Raw genomic sequence first — 2896 nt, forward strand, 5'->3', positions numbered from 1 at the left:
ATCACAATGCTGCTATTCGAGTTCTAGAAAGTGTTACCAAAGATCTGGAGAAGAAAAACTTGTATAATCACTATGTGCAAGTTTTTCAACAACAAGAAGATGAGGGCATTATCGAAGAGATAATTGTGCCACCTGAACAATTTAAAGATTATATATGGATGCCTCATAGGCCAGTGTTAAAACTAACTGACCAGACTACTACCAAAGTGAGACCAGTGTTTAATTGTTCATATAAGAATAAGGACTCGGTATCATTGAACGAATCAGCATATCCTGGAGTAAACCTGATGACAGACATGATAAAATTGATGATCCGATTCAGAACAAACCGATACACATTGCTAGCTGACATTAGGAAAGCATTTCTGATGATTCGGCTGGATCTGAAAGGGAGCGTAATCGATTTTGCTTTTTTCTAAAGAAAGGTAAAAACTTGCATTGCTACCGGCACAAAACCATTATATTTGGCTTCAATGCAAGCCCCTTTATTTTAAATTGGGTATTAAAGTTTCATGCGGATAAGTTCCCTTTGGATTACTGTTCAGAAACATTGAAATCAAATTTTTATATGGATAACTTTGTGAAATCTGCGAATAATGCAGAAAACCTATCTGCCTTGTATATTACTGTGAGAGAAGGTTTACAGAAAGGAAATTTTTATTTGCAATCTGGCAATTCCAACTGTGTAACTCTCCAAAAGAAAATGGAGGCAGATGGAACATTGTCAGGATTCGACTCTGGTTGGGAAAAAGTGTTGGGATATCAATATAACCCTGCCCAAGATTCAATAAGTGTTTTCACACCATCATGCGACTTGGAGTCTACTAAGAGGAAAATATTGTCTGAGACCTCTAAGGTATTTGACCCTTTGTTTCTTTATATACCTGTGACAGTGCGAGGTCGTCTCTTGATGAGAGAAATATGGAAACAAAAATTAAATTGGGATGATGTGGTTCCTCAAAGTATGAGTTCAGTTTGGAGAACGCTGGCAAAGGATCTGTCCGCATTAAACACTGTATCATTTCCAAGGAGAGTTTTAGATGAAGGAAAGCATACCAAATTTTGTTTCTTTTGCGACGCATCTAAAGCCGCATATGGGTTTGCGGTGTACGCTGTACAGGATGGGAACTCATGCTTGGTCTTTGCAAAGACAAAAATGTCTCCTCTGCAGGGAAAATCTCTCCCCACGTTAGAACTTCTAGCGGTATTTTTAGCCGTGAAGTGTCTCCCTTTTATAAAGGAGTCACAAAAGGGCATTACTATTAAGGATGTCTATGTAATCACGGATGCTGGGGTGGTTCTGTCCTGGAGTCTGTCCGATTTCGTCCAAATGAAAACGTGTTTGTACAACATAGATTACAGGACATAGCTCAAATGACAGAGAATATCAAATGTTATTTCAACATAAAAGTCAACTTTAAGTATGCATCAACAATTGAAAACCCAGAGGATTACATCACCAGAGGTTTGGCCATCAGAATATTTAAGGAAAAACTTTCTCTTTGGTATGAGGGTCCTAAGTGGATAAAGCAAGAAAAATCGTCCTGGTGCCATCGTGAATTGGGCTGCCTTTCTAAGGCTCAAATGGAACGGATTAGTACGCCAGTAAATTATGCCGCAGAGAATGAGGTGGCTATATCAGAAATCAAACTGGAAAAATGTTCTAGTTTGAGTAAGTTGATCAGTGTGACTTCACTGGTATTTAAATTCATCAACAGGTAAAGAAAGAGGGAGATGGATCCCGAGTTACAGGCAAAAGCCTACCTGATCAAGACTATGCAAAAACAATCCCTTTTAAGAGAGTTGGGTTTCTTGCTAGACCCTGGAGAAAAGAGCATGCCTAAACTAGTCAAGAACTTGAGTCTCTTTCTGGACACCAAAGGCATCATAAGATAAAAAGGAAGAATAGGAAACTCTGAATATCACCCATATGAAATACAGAATCCTATTTTATTAGGAAAAGAACATTACCTAACAAAATTGATCATTCAAGAATACCGCCAGAGAAGCCACCACTTAGGCTTAGCCACTACTCTGAATGAAATAAGGTTAGGCGGTTATTGGATACCACAAGCCAGACAAGCTATTAAAAATGTGATTGGTACTTGTATGAAGTGTAAAAAAATATAATGCCGTTTCCTTCTCAGTACCAAATTCGACCAACTTACCAGCCCCTCGAGTGAATTTTGTCAGGCTTTATTTACATACTGGTGTGGATTTTACCAGTCATATCTATGTTAAAGGACAAGAAAGAGGTTACAAAATGTACATTCTTCTTTTTACATGTATGAGTATTAGGGCTGTGCATTTGGAACTGGTTCCAGATATGACTGTAAAATCATTTATTCAAGCATTCATTAGGTTCACGAACGCGAATGGAATACCCACGCACCTTTATTCGGATAACGCTCGCACATTCAATGCTGCTGCCAGAATAATTAACCGGGGGATGCTAGCGGACGAATTCAAAGAAAGATTAAGTTCTTATGACTTGAAGCATTGTACGATTCCACTGTTTTCACCTTGGTATGGTGGTAGTTGGGAAAGGTCTATCAAGACCATAAAATCCTGCCTATATAAAACAATAGGAAGAGGTAAAATAGACTATTTTGGCCCACTTACAATTTTGTCTGACGTGCAAAGGGCAGTAAATAGCCGCCCCCCTGACATATAAGAGCTCTGAGGACTCTGAGCTAAATATCTTAACCCCTAACTCTCTCATGAATGCGAATATTGGTCAGGGAATAATGATGAGGGTTGAAAACCAGGGCCTGGAAACAATGGGCCCTCTAAGTCGAAGTGAATTGATCCAAACCCTGCGTTCCCGGGAAGAAAGCCTAACTAAATTTAGGAAGGTTTGGAATGAGGACTATTTGTTGAGTTCAGATAAAGGGCT

The 2896-nt window shown here is 39.0% G+C and overlaps 1 protein-coding gene across 1 annotated transcript; it reads left to right on the forward strand.

Moving 5' to 3' along the window:
• The first annotated feature begins 568 nt into the window (after positions 1-568).
• LOC145284091 (uncharacterized) lies at positions 569-1369 on the forward strand. The gene has a single exon (XM_080133157.1). The coding sequence runs from the start codon at positions 569-571 to the stop codon at positions 1367-1369; it is 801 nt and encodes a 266-aa protein (XP_079989283.1).
• Positions 1370-2896: the final 1527 nt, after the last annotated feature.

The sequence above is a fragment of the Euprymna scolopes genome, chromosome 8 (genome assembly GCF_053919585.1).
Source record: "Euprymna scolopes isolate OS-2025 chromosome 8, ASM5391958v1, whole genome shotgun sequence".
Lineage (NCBI taxonomy): Eukaryota > Metazoa > Mollusca > Cephalopoda > Sepiida > Sepiolidae > Euprymna > Euprymna scolopes.

Coding starts and splice junctions, on each gene's coding strand:
- LOC145284091 (XM_080133157.1), top strand. CDS start 569: ATGGATAACTTTGTGAAATCTGCGAATAATGCAGAAAACCTATCTGCC.